Source organism: Sycon ciliatum, chromosome 10 (genome assembly GCF_964019385.1).
Source record: "Sycon ciliatum chromosome 10, ocSycCili1.1, whole genome shotgun sequence".
NCBI lineage: Eukaryota > Metazoa > Porifera > Calcarea > Leucosolenida > Sycettidae > Sycon > Sycon ciliatum.
Window position 1 is genome coordinate 23646569 of NC_088652.1, and position 16398 is coordinate 23662966.

Below are 16398 nucleotides of genomic sequence, written 5' to 3' on the forward strand. Positions count from 1 at the left end.
TTTTTTTACTAGAGCCACGTAAACCCGTCATGTGTGAGCCATGAATAAGGGGAGTGCCCGGGTGGCGTGGTCTGGGATGCTCTGCCGACCTTGGGTCTCGGCGTCATCACAACCAGGCGCATACATGTAGCTACAGTGCTGCTCAACTATGATGAAATCTGGTCGCACGGGTCAAGCTTGCACCTTGCATAATTTAACAGCCCAGTGCTCACAGGTCTAGAGAGCTGCGCAACTCCCGGCGCTTAGTACTTATTCACACGATTGGATTTCACTTAGCAGTACATGTAACATGACTGTAGCCTAGTATAGGTAAAAATTGACTTGTGAGCAACACTGGCTCACACTCAATCACTGCTTTTCACAAATTCATTTCCGGAAAAAAATTCAACGTTTCGGTCATAAAATAACCATCATCAGGAAATGACATGAGTTAGGTGTCGGCTTATTCAAATTATAATTAGAAAGTTTCTGCAGCGGTGTAGGCATTGTCCCTTACCGTAGCCGGACCTGTGCAATGTCGACATCGGTAATGCGATGCTGCAGTGGTGATCGCATCTCAAACGTGCCGCTGGACTCGACGACGTCGTTACCGTCTGTTTCCACACCGTCAGTGCCCGTGCTGGCATTGCGTGTGTGATCCTCCTGCTGCTGCCGCTCTGTGTGATGCTGATTATGCTGGAGATGGCGTGGACTATCCGTGACGTGACCTTCGCCGTCCTCGACGCTGCTTGCACTGAAGACGGCTTTCTTCACTTCGCCGTCCGACGATTGCTGTCTGGGTGGTGACTTAGCAAACAGCTGTACACCGAGGACGGACGCTCTCCGGTCTCGAGCGCTGATCCCCCGTCTACACAAACACAAATACGATGCGGAGAACAAAACCAATGAGCTGATTGCACTTTATATATTTAAAATTATTTATAAGTTATATTTATACATCTCCTAGTGAGAATGAGAAGAAGCCGTGGCAACCAACCACTTTTAAAATTGTTGTCCCCCAGCCATTTGTTCAACAACCAATGATCCGGTAATTTCGTATTGAATAAAAACATAACAGTCTGGGTCTGAGATCCAAACTGGAGATTGGAAATAACGACCTGGCATATAACGACAGATTGAGTTGTTTGCGACTACTTTTTGCTGCCCATGTTTTTCAGTTACACGTTTATGTAGCACGTCCATTCCAAACATCTTCAGTCTTGGAAAGTGTGAGCGATTTCCTGAACTCCAGAAGGAGTGCCGTTACATCACCTGCGCAATGGCTTGAAAAAAAAAGAGTAAAAAAAATGTCTTGTCAGAAGTGGGATTCGAACCCACGCCCACATACGTGGACCAGAAGGCTCCAATCTGCATTGACTGCAGAAGGTACATAAGACCTTGAGTCTGGCGCCTTAGACCGCTCGGCCATCCTGACTGGACATACAAGTTAGGATATTATTTCATCATGACTGCATCACACAAAAACACCTCCACGTACTGGTGGGTTTCCAGGGGACCGCAGTATTACCTTTCCTGTAACGCTGGCCCTGTGTCTTTTTCGAGTCTGTGGAAGGGTTAAAACTTGGCTGGGTTCATGTCTGTTTAACAGGGCATCATGTTTTGTGGGATTTTGAATGACATGAGTTTTGAAAAAGTTGACATCATCAGCAACTTGAAGTTCTGCGATGGACCAGACCAGCTGCAGATCTACACACTCAGATTAACATCCCAGCTACAGTCATTCTTGAATGGACTCGGATAGAGAGCCAAGGATTAATAGATGATATGCCAAATAAGCGCTCGAAAAGTTGAGAGGGCATGCGATTGATGCGCCCAGGCTTAGCTTGTCAAGTGCACGGGATGTGCAAAGTACACGGATTTTAGGCTTGTTGCGCGCTTACGCGATCAGGTGCTGCACGTGCATGAATGGAATGCATGCAGTTCCACTGTTACCGCATATTAGCATTCCGTTGGAGAAAATTTTCGGATGGAGAAAAGGAACTCTGACACCTTTGTGCATAGTTTGCTTTCAATTTTTCATTTTGATACCTGGATATGGCAGCAAGAAATTGTACACCAGCAATTGCTTCTCGTTTTGCGAACCCACCTGTGGGCGAAACGATTGCTAGATGGACTTTTGCTCAGCTGAAGACTTACGTGAGGGAGAGATACCGGTAGATGGAAAGCGAGATGATTTGTAGCAAAGGTAAGACCGAAAGATTTTATTTTATTCCCAACGCCCCAGAGCCTAGGACAGGGGACAATGATGGCAGTCGGCGCCGAGCAGCGAAAGGGCGATGAAAATCCGTTCCTCCTTCACTGGTCGCTACAGCAGCGAATACCTTGACACCATCTGCATCGGGAACAGAAGAAGCTGCTTCTCCGGCGATTCCATCAAATCATAGATGCTGCTCAACAAACAGACGCAGAATTTCCCGCCGAGGCCTGGACCCATCGCTCGGAAGATTAGCTAACGTTATGTGGTGTTTCTGCTAGTGCTGTACTCCAGCATCTTCAGAATCGAGAAAGGTACCTAATGACACAGAAACCATTCGGGGATGAGTCCTTCTTCTCGCCATTCGTTTAAAGTGTTGAGTGTTGCTTACCAGAGCCAAATAATTCTGGACCGCAGAGATACTTTGTCAAGGCTAAGTGTTGGGCATCTCAAAAGAAGAAGAAGGAGAGCTAAGTGTGTGCTACAGTGCTAAACTAGAGAAAAGCATGTACTCGAAGTGATGTCTGCACATTGCACTTGCACTGCAGCCTTGCATGCTCCTTCCACCACATAGTCATTGTTGCATCGCTGCTGACCCTCAACTATTGTGAGATGAAAGGTCAATATCTGGCATATGCAACCTAGCAACAACAGCAATGGGGCCCAAGGGCCAAGTAACGTAGTTATGAAAACCCCTTATCAACCACCTGGGCATACTGACACTGGCAACATTGATTTGCCTTTGTACTGGGAAATCCCGCCTTCCTTATCCCACATCACAGAGAAGGTGCTCCTAACAGAGGCAATAGCAATAGAGCGCCGTACCCAACAGCAGATTGGCAGCGGCATATGGCATAGGCTGAGAAGCAAGACCCTGACTGCTTCGCGGTTTCACCTCATCGCTCACCCGAGTGAGATCACATCAGCGTTTCTTCCGTCATTGCTCCAGGCAACCAGTTTCTCATGTGCTTTCGCTATTAGTCAGGGCCAGCACAAATAGGAGTTGTTCTATTTGTATTGTTTATTATTTTACTAGGAATCCCTGCAGACAATACGCTTTTTTACAGGGTGCTCAAGGTAAGTGGGTAAAAAAAGTTGGATGAAAAACCGGGGCTGCATACTACGCCATTACATAATGCTAAGGAGGTTACGTAGAAGGTTGTTATAACATAACAGCCTTCTACGCAGCCTCTGCGGCATGACAAAGGAGGCTGCCTAGCAGCACCCCGATGGAAGAAAACTCCAGCTATCAGAGACCAGGTACCTGTATGTTTTGCAAAGAGAAGCCATGTCGTGAAGAAGCATTAGGTAAAGCGAGGGTGTACTATCCCCTGGTCAAGGCTTCCGTAGCCAGCGTAGGGTGAATATTTGACCTAAAAACAAAGGAAAATCTGCAAAGAGGGGGCTGTGGCGGCCATGCACACATTTATAAAACAAGGCAAAAAGAAGGCGAAATAATTATTATAAGGTTATAATGGATGGCGACTGGAATATTTTGTGGCGGTGACAAATGGTGGCTACTGGGTAGCCAAAAGTTTTAAAATGTTATCTTGAGACTCCGCTTGAAACGTCTAATGAGTGTGTTGTGCAAGGTTACTGATATGATGCCTTGTCTTTGAATCTGGATACTAGAACTCCAAACATGCGACTGTTAGTCATTTCGCTCAATCTTGCTACTTTATTCTTGCAGCACCCAGATTGCATTGAATACTGTCGAATGCTTCCTCCAGCGTAGGGACAGTATGCCTGGGATATCACTAGGTATGAGTCGTATGTCTTCAGGCAGCTCCTGTGCAGTAGCTCGCGACACGAGGTAGAGCGACGCCGGTTAGCATCAGCCGCTGTTGTCTTGGTGGACCAGATTGAAAACTCCAGATAAAAAATGTTTCACCAATCTTGCTCTGGCGATTTTCTCCCCTTGTTCATAATCTTCTGGCAAGAAATGGTCAGATCACACCACTGTAGTGTCACCTTTTTCTTTACTCTCCTTCTCTTTCCTCCCTTCGAATAGCAACAGTCCATTTCCTTCACAGTTCAGGATGATGGAAATTTATGGAAAAGACGAATACCATTTACTGGGGCCGGGGAGTAACGCCGGTCACCAGTACATCCTGGAACACAGCAATGGTCGTGGTTGGTCGGCATCCGAAAACAATACAGCGAAAAATCACTCCAGCCGCTATAAAGCAAGCAAAACTGTTTCTTCTATCCAGATTTACAGCTTTAATTTTTCAGTAATCTCAACGCCGAAGGAAGTGCAACACTAGTGCTAAAACTAGTAACGGTGGAACTGCATGCATTCCATTCATGCACATGCAGCACCTGATCACATAAGCACGCGACAAGCCTAAAATCCGTGTACTTTGCACATCAAGTGCACTTGACAAGCTAAGCCTGGGAGCATCAATCGCATGCCCTCTCAACTTTTCGAGGGCTTATTTGGCATATCATCTATTTATAGAGGTCATGCAATGTTATCGCATGAGCTGATTGTTTACGGTAACTGGTGGTGTTAGTGGACATTATAGCGTAACTTGTAGGCAGCGTTCGTTTTTAGCTACCTGGTAGAGTAGAGTAGAGTCACTCTACCGATAGAGGTAGATGGTAGACGCAAGTGTACGAACGCTGTTCTACCGGATTTAGTAGTTTACACGATGTGTACGTGAAATGTTCCTTTTTTTGTATGGAGTTGTGTACAAATCCTTGATCTTGCTGGACGTAGCTCTACCAACTTCTACCGGAGTCTACCAACTTTTTCTTGGTAGAGCCGGTAGAGGAAAGTAGAATCTACCCTTTTGAGTAGAATTTTTTTCGAAAAACAAACACCTCTACCGAATGAAGTAGTTTCTACCCAAACCTGTAGATCAAAAACGAACGCCCCCTAAGTTCCTTGGTCGTGTTTCTTTTCTATGAACAGTCAGGGCGCGTTTGGTTGGTACGAACTAGAACAGGATTCACCAGAACAGCGCGTTTGGTTGGTACGAACTAGAACAGGATTCACCAGAACAGCGCGTTTGGTTGGTACGAACTAGAACAGGATTCACCAGAACAGCGCGTTTGGTTGGTACGAACTAGAACAGGATTCACCAGAACAGCGCGTTTGGTTGGTACGAACTAGAACAGGATTCACCAGAACAGCGCGTTTGGTTGGTACGAACTAGAACAGGATTCACCAGAACAGCGCGTTTGGTTGGTACGAACTAGAACAGGATTCACCAGAACAGCGCGTTTGGTTGGTACGAACTAGAACAGGATTCACCAGAACAGCGCGTTTGGTTGGTACGAACTAGAACAGGATTCACCAGAACAGCGCGTTTGGTTGGTACGAACTAGAACAGGATTCACCAGAACAGCGCGTTTGGTTGGGACTGCACCTGTTCTGGGTCGGCCAGAACATGTTCTGCTTGCTCCGGCCTCGAGGCCGGAGCAGACCGAGCAGTTTCACTTTTTCACAGTGAAACCTGGCGGGAACATCGATTTTGGTCCCAAATGATCACGTGCATACGCTTTTGGGTTGGACTCGTCGTACCGTACAAAGTGACCATGGTGGCCCATACACATTTTGAAGAATGCACAAAGTTTGGCACATTTTTCCACAAAAATGTGCTCTGTTTCTGGAGTAGCGTTTGGTTGGCATGAGGCTGCTCCATGTGCACCAGCTGTTCGATCCTGTTCTAGATCGTACCAACCAAACGCACCCTTGATCTTCTTTTTTCCATCATGATAAAAGCATTAGGGTGAGGAAAAATAGAAGACGATTCCTTGAAAAAAAAGGAGCAAAAAATGTCTTTGTCAGAAGTGGGATTCGAACCCACGCCCACATACGTGGACCAGAAGGCTCCCAATCTGCATTGACTGCAGAAGGTACACAAGACCTTGAGTCTGGCGCCTTAGACCGCTCGGCCATCCTGACTGGACACGAATGAACAATTTTACGTGTCGCAATGATGACCTCAGACAGAACACCTCCAGTATCCACCCAGTGACTGCTGCAGTATCAGCTTTCCCGTAACATCAATGCCGTATCTTTTTCGAGTCTGTGGACGCGTTAAGTTGCCTGGGTTTCACATCTGTTTAGCTTGCACTATGATAAAAAGCTACATCAGCAGGAGAAAAGGTGAAGTTTTTGAAAACGGAAAAAGCACGAATTTGTGGTAGAGGTCGCGGTGCTCAGCGCATTTCGTGTATGATTTTGTACGACGTGCATTCTTATCAAGTTGACATCAACAGCAGAGTTCCACCATGGACCAGACCAGCTGCGGATTTGCACACTCAGATTTTTGTTCTCTTGCTATAGAGCTTTTTCAAGGACGCCGCGGCTTTCCCGCCACCGTCCCGGCGATCACCCCGAGATTGTGGTGAACAGGTCGCATGTCAAAAACTCAAAATGCATTGAAAACTTACGTATACAAAATGTGACAGGTTCGTCCCCACCAGCGCTTGGAGCGATTTTGCAGCTTGTTCTTTTTCGCCCAAACCATGGAAGGGCTTCCTGGCAACTGCTCTGACTCAACCGTGACGAGTGTCGGACATCAAGTGGAGCGCCAATCTACTGCTTTCAATTTCACCTCCACGCATCCATTCCCATACAAAGTGAACGTGAACTGGGCTTCGCCTGTTCACCGCCGATTCAAAAATGTCTCGCACGTGACCCCTACCAAAAAGTGACCGTTGGTACAACCTTGAAAAAGCTCTTCTATCTCGGCTCCAGAGTCATTCCCGGTTTTCTTTTTTTTTTCATCGGGACGAAAGTATCATGTGAGAGGAACAGCAAAAAATGATTCCTTGAAAAAAGTTCAAAAAATGTCTTGTCAGAAGTGGGATTCGAACCCACGCCCACATACGTGGACCAGAAGGCTCCCAATCTGCATTGACTGCAGAAGGTACACAAGACCTTGAGTCTGGCGCCTTAGACCGCTCGGCCATCCTGACTGGACATCTGCGGTTGTACGTAACCGAATCATGACGGATTGCATCAGCTGAAGAAAAAGTGACGGAGGAGTTCCAGCGGACGGTTTGCTATCTTCTACTGGTCCGTGTAACGGTGTTTCTTACGCTGCATCGAACACTACCTGAGCAGTCAGTATTTCCTATGTTCACCCTCACTTGCCTGTACCATCAAACCCCATGAATAGCGACCTTGGGCACAACAAGAACTCGGGAATAACGACCTCTAGAGGAACGTTGCGTGAAGGCAACCTGTTGGATTTGTCGCGAACGCGATCGTAATTTCCATAATTATCAATTAGATACATGTAATATTATAAATTTGTAGTGCTAGAGCCTACTTTTTCTGACCTTGCCGCGCTCCTTCCATATTCTGAATGGCTATAGGCATGCGCAGTATGATACGCGCGCATATTAGGCATGCGCGATCTTGACCCGTATAAATTAGGCATGCACGTTCCTAATCAGCCTCTTTTTTCTGATCACCAAGATTGACCTCGTGTTCTCATGGTTCTTGTGTGGATCCAAGTTTGCAAGCAGCTCGCCTTTTTAGAGCAAGATGTCATGAGTGGCAGATGATTGTTTGTAGTGCAACTGGCATGAGTATTATAAGATCAGGGTAGTCGCACGGTGACAGGATTGGGCTAGGATTCGTCTTCTTGTGTTTGGTCAGGTTCTTGTTGGGATTGCCCAGGAAAGGGACTTTCTACAAAATTAATAATGGGTCCCTCTACTGGGTGACCCTCGACCCACCACTGTTCAGTAGATGAACGAGATAACTGATTTCGTAAGACAGTCAGTTTTAATCATAGCGCCAAATCAACAAAACCCTACTGCATGTTTTGAACAAGTTTACCGTTCCCAACACTACAAACTGATACATCATGGAAACAGTGATTAGTCTCATTATACTGATGGTCACTGGCTCTCACTCGGTTCGCTGTCAGCTCACCTCTTATCACCAGCACCAGAGTTGCGTTTAGGTATAGCGGGCAGTGTGTCAGAGCATCCTGGTTGAAACAGACCACTGATGGGGAAGCACACACAAGAGAAACGCAGGAAAATGCAAACACGCATGAAGGCACACACACATATACACACACACACACACACACACACACATACAGCACACAATTGGTAGCCTCTCACAAATTTAATAATTTTATGTCGTAAGTCAAGTCATGGATAACTGAAGTGTGGAACACAAAATAACTGAGGGTCATCAGAAAGGGAGAGAGAGAGAGAGGAGAGGGGAGAGGGGAGAGGGGAGAGGGGAGAGAGAGAGAGAGAGAGAGAGAGAGAGAGAGAGAGAGAGAGAGAGAGAGAGAGAGAGAGAGAGAGAGAGAGAGAGAGAGAGAGAGAGAGAGAGAGAGAGAGAGAGAGAGAGAGAGGGGAGAGAGAGAGAGAGAGAGAGAGAGAGAGAGAGAGAGAGAGAGAGAGAGAGAGAGAGAGAGAGAGAGAGAGAGGGAGAGAGAGAGATCATTCATCTCACCTTGATGACGCTGCCTGCCTACTGAGACCAGGGAAGGCTTCACCACCGCCACCAGCCGCGGTCCCCTCCGGATCACCAGAGCTGTAGCGTGACGAAATGCCGACCGTCCTGGCAACCTTGTCGGCTTCCGTCCCCGTGAGCACGGCACTGCGCGCCCCCAGACGCCGTGCCTTGATGGCACTGCCGGAGGTGCGACGTGTCACCACTCTCGGCTTGACGTTCAGGTCGATCGGGGGAGGGCTGTCCGCGTACGCCATGTCGTCCCAGAGCTTCTTCATGTAGCGCTTGTGTGCTTCATCAGACACGGACTCCTCCTGCAGTTGGTAAACACAACAGTAGCGTGGTATTAGTAGTTGGTAGGATTTCAAAGATGCCGCGTACGGGTGAGACTGGATAAAACGACCTTGCATGTAGCAACAAATTGAGATTTGTGACAAAATTCTGCCACGGTTCCTGAGGGGCCTAGCAAATTAATATTAACAATACCGTAGAATCCCGCGGATAAGCTCACCGAAATGTCCTCGTGAAACAGATACGCCCATGGGCTTATCCGCGGGATTCTTCGGTACTGTATGCCTAGCAACCGTGTTCCGAGGAAGTAGCAACAGCAATACAGAGCTGCAGCCTCTTCACCAATCCACAGTCACCAAAGAATACGACGAAGCTGGGAAAACTCAAGCCAAGCCGTCAGGAATTCAAACAGGGCGAGACGGACGTCTCTTGTGGCACACACACACACACACACACACACACACACACACACACACACACACACACACACGCACGCACGCACGCACACACACACACACACACATGCACACAACGAGCATGCGCTAGACCAACACGGTTGATCTGACAAACTCGTCTAGGCAATGGCAACATGAGAATTGACACATCAACTCCGTTTCTTGCAAGCTTACCAGTAAGTAATCTGGTTCTAAACCGGGAGAATCAGCGGCAGAAGCAGGGTCGCCGGGGGTCGGCGTGGCACTGTTCCTCCACGGCCATTCACCTCCACCTGGCACACCGCTACCACTGCTGAAGAGACGGGTTCGGCCACTGCCGTGATTCGTGTTGCTGTGAGCGCCTTCAGCACTCTTCGGCCGCGGCGGAAGCGGCTGCAGTACCTCAAGGCACTGCCGCTGTCCGCCAGCTATTGGCGAGCGTGCCAGTTTCTTGTGCTGTTGTTGCTGGTAGTGATGTGCAGGTGAAGTGTGTCCGGTTGCATTCAGCGATGACGACGGTGGTGGTGGAGCGGCTGGTTGAGGGCGCGGTACGGCATAGTCGTCCGTGAAGTCCTGCGCTGCCGTCATGCCACTGCCCAGTGACTTGGCACGCGTGTGGCCTTGTGACTGCTGAGGCGCCTTCGCCTGTTGCCGCTGCTGGCGTTTCATCAGCTCATTGCGCTGTGTGCAGTATAGGTCGCTGATCTTCGGCGAGGTCTGACGAGAATTGGATTCCTGCCCGGCTTGCGGTGGAGCAGGCGGCGATGCTTGCAGTGGCTCCGGCTCGTCACACCAGGGCATAGTGAAGCGCTGCGTGGACTCAGTGGATCGCGTCGTCATCGGCGTTCCCCAGTCGTTGTTGGAGTGCTCTCCGGTCGACTTCATGCTGCCTCCCTTTGTAGGTGTCTTCACCGGTGAAGCGTACAGCGGTCCCAAAGACTGGGACAGAGGGCATTCATCAGGTGTACGTGCTCTCCGCACTTTTCTCAGCCTGCAGCCACACACATGCCAAGAGTACACAATAGGTTATCATCAGGTGGAATGGTAGAATCTAGGGAGACGGTATTTGAAACCATATGCATTTTGGCCAATTTTTGGAAGTTCAACGTGTAAGGGTGCGTTCTTAAATTCTCTCTGAAAAGTTGGAGACTCTCTGAAAAGTGCGAGAGCTGTTCTTATATCCTCTCCGAATTTTAGGAGGCTCTCCAAAGCTCTCCAAGCTCTCCAAGCTTCAGAGGTGGTTGAAACTTGGAGATTCCCACGGTTCGGGATCAGCACATGCGAACTAGGCTAAAAGCCACGTGTTGATCATGAGTGTACGCATTTCCCTTTTCGCATACGCACAGTGCATGCTACATTCGTGGCACTCAAGATCACGGCCCCTTTAGTGCTTCATATTGCTTGACATGTGCAAAATATCTCCGAATTCTTCGAGACCCGTTCTTTGATTATACCAGTTTCTTCGACTTCTGTTTTCTTCTTCTCCGAGAAGCTAGAGAATATAAGTTGCAATCATGATTGCTGCCTTGAGATGACCCGCATGCTAACCCCCAAACGACCCAGACCAGCAATGCCATATGCGAGCTTTGCACGAATTGCCCTGCCCCCCCCCCTCCCCCTACACCCCCAAAAATGATGATCGGAAGGGGCAGTCAGGGAGCGGCACATGCAGTGCTCACCAAAACGACGGAGTGGAGACCGTCTTCTGCACTCTGGCGTGACCGCCGCTTTGACCCAGGCCGGTCGATTCTGACTTGCTCTTGTTGGATGCCTTGCGGTTCGTTGATGCGTTGGGAGTCTCTGGACCTGTGGATCTTCTCAGTGGACTAAGTGTGGTACAAGAAGCAGAAAACGAGACAGGGAAGGTAGGAGTTAGGACATTGCGATGAAGATGCAATATGAGGGGATGTGAGGACTGTATTTACTATTTAGGCCAAAACAAAAAATGACCTTGTTTCCGGTCAGCCGACCGGGCCACTTTTTCCCAAATTCTGAAACTTTTTTTGGTCCCAAATGTATACAAACGGTGGCAATGTCATGTGTGCAAGTGCACTCAACGAGTCATAACTCAGTCACATCTCAACCTAATTCCACAGTCGAACCACCTAAAAGGTAGCAGAGATTCTCAGCTGTCGGCTCGAAAACCTCCGGGGTCGATACGAGCTATAATAACGGAGCTGGAAGGACTCGAAATGTTTGCTTGATTTCTCAGGATGTACGAAAACAGGAACACACCACATGCTGTACAAAAACAGGGAGTCAGTCAACTTTGACATTGATTCTTGCCATGATATAGTACAATGTATATGTGTAGGTGCTCTTGTCCATCAATACCACAACGATAGAGGAACCAAAACAAAGTATCCAAAAAAATTCATTCCGGCCGACCGAGTCTCCTTTTTGAGGGGTTGCCGACCGGAAACAAGCCTATTTTTTGTTTTGGCCTTATTATAAAGTATAGAGACAATATCATTAGCGCAGAACTCGGGGATTGGTCCCTTACAGTAAACGAGACCAAGACCGAATTCTTGCATCTGACATCAACTTCAGACTCCTGGCGGTCCAGCAGGCAGCTAGGGTCCCTCATTGGCGACAGTGAGGACCTGGAGCGGAGGAAAGACCTCGCTTCGAGTGCATACGGCAGGATGTATAGCCTCTGGCTGAGGCGTGGGAAGGTCAGTGAGCAGAGGCGCATCCGCCTGTATAATGCCCTGGTTCTGCCCGTTCTTTTGTATAACTGCGGCGCATGGGGGCTCACGGCAGCACAAGCAGAATCGCTTAACGTTTTCCACCGGAAGCAGCTCCGACGGCTCATTGGCATAGTCTACCCAGCCAGGATATCAAATACTGAGCTGTATGAGAGGTGCAACACGGAACCACTATCTGACATCGTGGACAGGAGAAGATGGCAGCTAACCGGCCATATTCTCCGTATGGACAGGGATGCGCCGCCATGGATCGCGCTGACGGGCTATTTTGCGGGAGATGCCAAGGCTGGGCGTGGACGTCCAAGGACATCCATTGCGACGCGCATCATAAGCGACTTACAGAGGAGGAACATCGACTTGAAGCGCAGCAGTCAGCTGGGGAATGTGAGGGCCATCGCTCTGGACAAGCCTACATGGAGAAATCTGGCCGACAATCCATGATCTGGCGTCACAGGTCATCAGTGCGCCGTGTTAATAATTACCTTGATAATGGAATTTGATCATAGGAGATAGGACAGAAGCGGAACGTATAATTATACCCACATAATTATATTATTACGCGTGCTGTGGTATTATTATTATTATTATTATTATTATAGAGACAATATTGTGTTGTGACTATGACGAACTTGCGAGCTGCCTTTGGGAGTGAAAAACTTGTCGGCGCCTTCTAGGTTTGGCCTGGTCCCATAGCTCAGATGGTTAGACTATTGCTCATGACAAGCAAGATCCTGGGTTTGAGTTCTGGTATGGTTGGCGTTCTTTTTCTTTTTTCAGTTTTCAGGCAGTTCACTTCCTTGACTGATCCTTAGAATATCACTACAGATTATATTAAAATAGTTATTATGGTGTGTAAACCATACAGTGGGTCTAGCTTGTGGTTGGAAGGGCCCAGCCCATGTGCAGGCCCGGGTAATGATAGCACGGTGGCTGTTATGTTCGCCTCTGCATGTCCAACTCACACTCTCAAACAACACAAGGAATCCTGGAACAAACAACTGACTTCTTCTTGATGAAACTCAAACAAATAAATATGAAATGAGCTCACGGGCAGGGTTGCCCTGACCCATGGCAAAGCGGTTTCTACGACGTCACGTACACATACACATCAGTGGCCACAGCCCTTACCGAGACAGGCGCAGAAATAGGCTCTCGTGGTGGTGGTTCTCCGCGCTGGACTGCTTCCTGCTCAGCTTGAGTGCCTTGCTGTGCGGGTTGTCGTTGATAGTAAGTCCACGATGACTGCGCCAGTGATGGCCAACCGTGGGAAGGTGCAATGCTGCCAGTCAACGGAGAAATTCAGAGCACATCACAAAGTCCACTTTATATAAAGAATAGCTCATTGAACGAGAATCACATTGCTCCTGTTGTACATCATCATGAGGGCGTCACAGGGCAGTGGGGGGGGGGGGGGTACTACGGGGTCCGGGGAGTCCCCGTGGAGGTTCTTACCCGGTGGAAGGCTTCGGCGAAAGTGTCTTGAGTCAATTCTAGGCAGCATGGCATCCAGCAATAGACATATTGGTACATGTACGCATACGTGCATGAACACATGAGAACACGCACGCGCACGCACACATGTACACACACACACATACACACACACACACACACACACACACACACACACACACAAACACACACACACACATACACACACACACACACATACACACACAGCAAATAAGTAGAACAAACATAAAACACAATTATGCTGAAGGGACACATTGTTCAAAAGAAAGTTTCCTCTTCTATCGGACAGCACGCACAGGGTGCAGAGCATCACATGTACTCTTGTCAAATGCTGAAATACTCTAATTTCAGGAATTTTACATGCTCAATATTTTCGGTATGAGGGCAAAAAGCCAGGTTAGGAGAAAAGAAAATATAGGTACAGAGAAGTCGTTCCCATTGGACTGTGTGTGTTAGTGTTTGTTCGGTGTATTGAAATTTTAGGTATGAAACAGACCCACCGAAAGTACCGGAATTATAAGTACACCGAAAATTTGTGAAATTATAGTAATTACATTGACTGGTATCCCGTACCGTGTGAAGTGTGGTTGCTCGCGGTTGACGGCTCTCAGCGACTGTCGTACTTGAAACTCGGTGCGGCCTGTGTAGCGGAACTTTGATCCGGAGCGGAGCAGGCCGCCCCCGCGACTGAAGTCGTCGTTCGGGTCAATCACGATGCGCCTGAACAAGCAACAGCGGGCAGCACCGCACAGAACAGCATGGTGGTAACGGTAATGCCGTATTAACAGCTTCTCTACACATCTCTTAGTGGACTCCTGCCCAAGGGGAGGGGGGGGGGGGCATTAGTGGACCTCAGCCCAAGGGGAGGGGAGGCGGGAGGGAGGAGAGGGGGTGGGGATACCACTGCAACAATGGTTTCCGGTGTGCACATGACGTCATGCTGGTGAACTTTCGGAATGAAACTTTCAACGCACGCTGTAAACACCTAATCTCTATAGTTTTATCGTTGCTATGGCGACAATTTAAGCTACCGTGTTGGCACCATCACTACAACACAGCGGCGACAAGTGACTTACCCATACCCTGCCAACCTTTGCAAACCTGAGAGCGGGACAATGACATACCTAGGTATGAAAATGAGAAATGTAGCTGAGTGGCATTCTACTGATGCACTTTTGGGTGCCTATTACCAAACTGGATATCGAGGCGGTCCCGGCCAATTCGGGATGGTTGGCAGTGGCAGCGGCAGCTTACCTGAAAAAGCAATGCTGCTCCACGGCGCACTTCCACAGCTCCTTTGCACTGCGCTCTGAACTGGTCAAGAACTTGTACTTAAGCTGATTGACTTTCGTTTCCTGTGATCACGGGAAAGAAGCAAGGGGAGAGAGAGAGAGAGACAGAGAGAGAGAGAGAGAGAGAGAGAGAGAGAGAGAGAGAGAGAGAGAGAGAGAGAGAAGGGAAAGTTATGACATCATTGCTAAAATAACATAAGTGTAGGACTGAGTACAGGATGAGAAAGACTTGGCTAAAGCCAAACCAGGGCTGCATGCACACTGTCGGGACGTGTTGGTCACGGATGCCCATATTCGGCATTAAAATTCCAAATTTTCCCTGCCCACAGTCTCCGCTGTACAGAAGTAGCTGTATAGGTTTATTGGTCCTGGCATGGCATCAAGTGAGGCTCAATGGCCAAGTGGTAAGGCGTCGGTCTTGTAAACCGAAGATCGAGGGTTCGAACCCCTCTTGAGCCTTCTCCTCTATTTTTTCCTCACACGCACAGGGCGATGTCAAGAGTACATCACCAAAAGTGTCTGTTGTCCCATTCAGCTGGGACAGTGTAGATTCCTTTTTTTTAATCGCATCATGTTTGAATCCGTCAAAAGTATGATGAAGTCCGCACGCGTTTCCGTGCTCAACATGGGAGATGTGTTCAGCCCATCCGCTTCAGGACACATTGACCCACCGTCCCTGCTCTGCTTCGTCTACCACAGCAGTGATTTACAAATTCGTTGAACTCTTTCGTTATCGTCGGCTATTCGTGAGGCGACAGCGAAGCAAATGGCCGCAAAAGACTGATGTCACAAAAACAATTTCACCGCAGACCGAGGGGGTCATCGAGTTGCAACTGAAAACGACAGTGATGAATAGTAAGGGACCGAATGCGACTCATAACTTCATGATACGTTCACAGTTGTGCTCGGTGAAATCCGACCCAAAGTGCAAAGCTGGCGCCCTGGACCAGTTCCGATTACATGACTGTATTTTGTACACGTGTACTTCCAGCCGCAGTCGCACCACTTCCAGGGGGCCAATAGCGTGCCAGTTGAGGGCGCTAATACGAACTCTGGGTCGGATTTCACCGAGCGCAACTGTACTGCAGAGTTAGAACATGAAAATCCTGAAAGGTATCCCTACCTGCAGCTGCAAGTGCCCGTGGAAATCATAATGATCATCTGAAAAATTCTCTGTCAATGATGTGTGTTCTATACACACAGAGTCAGGTTACTAGTATGCTAACACAGTGATGCATCTGGCTCAATGGCCAAGTGGTAAGGCGTCGGTCTTGTAAACCGAAGATCGAGGGTTCGAACCCCTCTTGAGCCTCCATGTTTTGCTCAAAATCGAATTCACCATCCAAACCATCAAGCAAGCATAGAATCAAAATAATTATGTATTCGACATTGTAAGAAAGCACAATAAATTTTGCTGTTGTTCGATTTTTATTATTTACAGCAACCAAGCCCGCCAGCCAGCCAACCAACCTTTTTTTCTTTTTTTTTCTCACTATCAGTGCATGGTGTTCCAGTAGAATTTCAAGTTGACCGGTCACGGCGGTCAGGGAAGAGTAATACACCGCAT

The 16398-nt window shown here is 48.3% G+C and overlaps 1 protein-coding gene and 5 non-coding genes across 9 annotated transcripts in view; 2 read left to right on the forward strand and 4 right to left on the reverse strand.

The window, feature by feature from the left end:
- Window positions 1-16398, reverse strand: part of LOC135825874 (band 4.1-like protein 4A) — a 35313-nt gene that overhangs the window by 3328 nt on the left and 15587 nt on the right. For all 4 annotated transcript variants that reach the window (XM_065338511.1, XM_065338508.1, XM_065338510.1 and 1 more), the window contains exons 12-20: window positions 14794-14894; window positions 14113-14259; window positions 13519-13556; window positions 13195-13345; window positions 11038-11184; window positions 9554-10349; window positions 8634-8947; window positions 8094-8168; window positions 497-847 (exon numbers count right to left, since the gene is read on the reverse strand). In XM_065338511.1, coding sequence (XP_065194583.1) covers window positions 497-847; window positions 8094-8168; window positions 8634-8947; window positions 9554-10349; window positions 11038-11184; window positions 13195-13345; window positions 13519-13556; window positions 14113-14259; window positions 14794-14894 — 2120 coding nt within the window. The remainder of the gene's footprint in view (window positions 1-496; window positions 848-8093; window positions 8169-8633; window positions 8948-9553; window positions 10350-11037; window positions 11185-13194; window positions 13346-13518; window positions 13557-14112; window positions 14260-14793; window positions 14895-16398) is intronic.
- Window positions 1293-1414, reverse strand: Trnal-caa (transfer RNA leucine (anticodon CAA)). Its single transcript has 2 exons — window positions 1377-1414; window positions 1293-1338 (listed from the first exon to the last, which is right to left on the reverse strand). It is a non-coding gene; the product is annotated as a tRNA-Leu (tRNA).
- On the reverse strand, window positions 5985-6107 carry Trnal-caa (transfer RNA leucine (anticodon CAA)). The gene is made up of 2 exons: window positions 6070-6107; window positions 5985-6030 (listed from the first exon to the last, which is right to left on the reverse strand). It is a non-coding gene; the product is annotated as a tRNA-Leu (tRNA).
- Trnal-caa (transfer RNA leucine (anticodon CAA)) lies at window positions 7004-7126 on the reverse strand. The gene is made up of 2 exons: window positions 7089-7126; window positions 7004-7049 (listed from the first exon to the last, which is right to left on the reverse strand). It is a non-coding gene; the product is annotated as a tRNA-Leu (tRNA).
- Window positions 15219-15290, forward strand: Trnat-ugu (transfer RNA threonine (anticodon UGU)). The gene has a single exon. It is a non-coding gene; the product is annotated as a tRNA-Thr (tRNA).
- On the forward strand, window positions 16072-16143 carry Trnat-ugu (transfer RNA threonine (anticodon UGU)). Its single transcript has one exon. It is a non-coding gene; the product is annotated as a tRNA-Thr (tRNA).